Source organism: Palaemon carinicauda, chromosome 4, assembly GCF_036898095.1.
Source record: "Palaemon carinicauda isolate YSFRI2023 chromosome 4, ASM3689809v2, whole genome shotgun sequence".
NCBI classification, from domain to species: domain Eukaryota; kingdom Metazoa; phylum Arthropoda; class Malacostraca; order Decapoda; family Palaemonidae; genus Palaemon; species Palaemon carinicauda.
Genome location: NC_090728.1, coordinates 189,429,756 through 189,433,634, shown reverse-complemented (window position 1 = coordinate 189,433,634; position 3,879 = coordinate 189,429,756). Strand labels below are relative to the sequence as shown.

The 3,879-nt window shown below is 39.0% G+C and overlaps 1 protein-coding gene across 1 annotated transcript in view; it reads right to left on the bottom strand.

Annotated features, from left to right (window-relative positions):
- The window catches only part of LOC137639800 (transcriptional regulator ATRX homolog), a 2,712-nt gene extending 773 nt beyond the window's left edge, over positions 1-1,939 (bottom strand). Inside the window, exon 1 of the mRNA XM_068372041.1 lies at positions 1,826-1,939. Within this exon, the coding sequence (XP_068228142.1) occupies positions 1,826-1,939 (114 nt within the window). The remainder of the gene's footprint in view (positions 1-1,825) is intronic.
- Positions 1,940-3,879: the final 1,940 nt, after the last annotated feature.

Genomic DNA, 3,879 nt, shown 5'->3' with positions numbered 1-3,879 from the left:
TTTCTAATTAAATATATTCAACGATTAGATTAATAGATTTTCAAAGTAGGTAGTAGGTTGGCCAGGGCACCAGCCACCCGTTGAGATACTACCGCTAGAGAGTTATGGGGTCCTTTGACTGGCCAGACAGCACTTCATTTGATCCTTCTTAATGCCTACGGTTCACTTTTCCTTAGCCTACACATACACCGAATAGTCTGGCCTATTCAGTACAGAATCTCCTCTGTCCTCATACACCTGACAACACTGGGATTACCAAACAATTCTTCTTCACATAAGGGGTTAACTACTGAACTGTAATTGTTCAGTGGCCACTTTCCTCTTGGTAAGGGTAGAAGAGACTCTAGCTGTGGTGGGCGGCTCCTCTAGGAGAAGGACACTCCAAAATCAAACTATTGTTCTCTAGTCTTGGGTAGTGCCATAGCCTCTGTACCATAGTCTTCCACTGTCTTGGGTTAGAGGTCTCTTGCTTGAGGGAACACTCGGGCACACTATTCTATCTAATTTCTCTTCCACTTGTTTTGTTAAAGTTTTCATAGTTTTTATCGGAAATATTTATTTTAATGTTACTGTTCTTAGAATATTGTATTTTTCCTTGTTTCCTTTCCTCACTGGGCTATTTTCCCTGTTGGGGCCTTCGGGCTTAGAGCACCCTGCTTTTCCAACTAGGGTTGTAGCGTAGCAAGTAATAATAATAATAAGGATAGTAATAGTTATTCACAATTTCATAGTGTTTACACCTTGATGTCAAGACCACGATTCCAATATTCATGTTAATTTCCAGTAACCTCTTTTTTTTTTTTTTAAATCTCCATTCTCCTCACTTCCCCCACCTCCATACGATGTGAGTTGATACTCTTTCAGATTTTGGATGGATAATCTCTCCCATTCTAATAATATTTTGATTAATCTCGGTGGGGTGTCTTTGATTTTCAATTTATAGGTGATAACTTCGTGGTTATCAAATCACTGTAGGGTTGTGGTGGCCGATGTGGTAATGTCCCTGACTGGGGTTCGAGTCCCGCTCAAACTCGGTTTCTTTGTTCGCTGCAACCTCACCATCCTTGTAAGCTAAGGATTGGTGGTTTGCTGAGTCATCAGCAGCCATTGCCTAGCCCTCCTTGGTCCTAGCTTGGGTGGGGAGGCGGCTTGGGCGCTGATTTTCAATTTATAGTTGATAACTTCAATGTTATCAAATCACTGTAGGGTTGTGGTGGCCGATGTGGTAACGTCCCTAACTTGTGAACGCCAGACTGTGGTTTAAGTCCCGCTCAAACTCGTTAGATTTTGTGCGCTGTAACCTCACCATCCTTGTGAACTAAGGATGTGGGGTTTAGAGGAGCCTTTAAGTCTATATGCTAAGTCATCAACAGCCATTGCCTGGCCCTCCTTGGTCCTAACTTGTGTAGAGAGGGGGCTTGGTAGCTGATCATTCGTGTATATGGTCAGTCTCTAGTGCATTGTCCTGCTCGATAGGGCAATGTTACTGTCCCTTGCCACTGCCATTCATCAGTAGCCTTTAAACCTTTGAACACATAGCGTCTTCAGTTACATTAAATTATGTATCCGTTTTAGTTTGCAATATTCTTTTTCTTCCATTGACTACAAGGTCGAGAGAGCAACTCATCAATCATTTCCTGTCTTCTTGTTGATCTTGGTTCTCACTGGAGAAGATTTTAGTCTTCAACCAATTGAATTCTAAACATCTTCCAAATCATCACTCTTCTCTTCTTTGATTGATTCATAAAAGTGTGAGGTAGATTTAATTAAACTTTTTTTTTATTTCTATTAAACGTTTTTTATATTTAGCTTGTTTTTGACAAACAAGCGTTTGAAGTGATATTCGAACGTGTGAACGGGGTATTTGGTTGTCGAACACGTTCGTCGAACGGCTCGAAGAAGGTCTGTTCTCGCCTGACTTCTGTGGGCTGGGTTTCATTGTCCACGAACCTTATGCATTTGTGGCTGACTCCACCTCTTCGAACCGCTTGGAGAAGCAGGTTCGACAACCGGGTTCGAGGAACCGTTTGAGCGTTTAAACCCCGCTCTAGGCAGAGGAACGCTTCATTAATAGTGAAGAGCCATTGAAGGAGGAAGTGCCCTTAAATTGCCTAGAGGGGATTCTTCCTATCTTCCTATCTTTCTATCTTTCTATCATCCTATCTTCCTATCATCCTATCTTTCTATCATCCTATCTTCCTATCATCCTATCTTTCTATCATCCTATCTTCCTATCATCCTATCTTTCTATCATCCTATCTTCCTATCATCCTATCTTCCTATCATCCTATCTTTCTATCATCCTATCTTCCTATCATCCTATCTTTCTATCATCCTATCTTCCTATCATCCTATCTTTCTATCATCCTATCTTCCTATCATCCTATCTTTCTATCATCCTATCTTCCTATCTTCCTATCTTTCTATCATCCTATCTTCCTATCTTTCTATCATCCTATCTTCCTATCTTTCTATCTTCCTATCTTTCTATCATCCTATCTTCCTATCTTTCTATCTTTCTATCTTCCTATCTTTCTATCTTCCTATCTTCCTATCTTCCTATCTTTCTATCATCCTATCTTCCTATCTTCCTATCATCCTATCTTCCTATCTTCCTATCATCCTATCTTCCTATCTTTCTATCATCCTATCTTCCTATCTTCCTATCTTTCTATCATCCTATCTTCCTATCTTCCTATCTTTCTATCTTCCTATCTTTCTATCTTCCTATCTTTCTATCATCCTATCTTCCTATCTTCCTATCTTTCTATCATCCTATCTTCCTATCTTCCTATCTTCCTATCTTTCTATCTTCCTATCTTTCTATCATCCTATCTTTCTATCTTCCTATCTTTCTATCTTCCTATCTTTCTATCTTCCTATCTTTCTATCATCCTATCTTCCTATCTTCCTATCTTTCTATCTTCCTATCTTTCTATCTTCCTATCTTTCTATCATCCTATCTTCCTATCTTTCTATCATCCTATCTTCCTATCTTTCTATCTTTCTATCTTTCTATCTTCCTATCATTCTATCTTCCTATCTTTCTATCATCCTATCTTCCTATCTTTCTAACATCCTATCTTCCTATCTTTCTATCTTTCTATCATCCTAGCTTTCTATCATCCTATCTTCCTATCTTTCTATCTTTCTATCATCCTATCTTCTTTCAAGCTGATAACAACAGCAGTCATTTTATTATTCCTAAACAAAATCTAGAAGAGTTGGAAGACCAAGGCCTACATGATGAATGGAGAAGTATTGATTCAAAAGCTCAAAAAAAAGCTTTATATCGCTATGTCTGGGGACTAGAAGAGTTGGATAACCCAGGCCCACATGATGAATGGAAAAGTATTAATTTAAAAGCTCAAAAAAAGCTTTATATCGCTATGTCTGGGGACTAGAAGAGTTGGAAGAGCCAGGCCCACATGATGAATGGAGAAGTATTGATTTAAAAGCTCAACAAAAGCTTTATATCGCTATGTCTGGGGACTAGAAGAGTTGGAAGAGCCAGGCCCACATGATGAATGGAGAAGTATTGATTTAAAAGCTCAACAAAAGCTTTATATCGCTATGTCTGGGGACTAGAAGAGGTAAAAGACCCAGGCCTACATGGCTGAGGACTATAAAGCGTGAAGTAAGAGATAATGAATGGTGAAGTAATGATTTAAAAGCTCAAGATAGAGACGACTGGCGAAATCTAACTAAGGCCCTTTGCGTCAATATATGTAGGAGGAAATGATGATGATGGTGATGATGATGATGATAATGATGATGATGATGTTGTTGTGGGGTGTTAAAAGTCACTAATGGGCTGGAGAAGACATAGGCCTTTATAGTTCTATATCATTTGCATACAATTGTTAAAAAACAAAAATA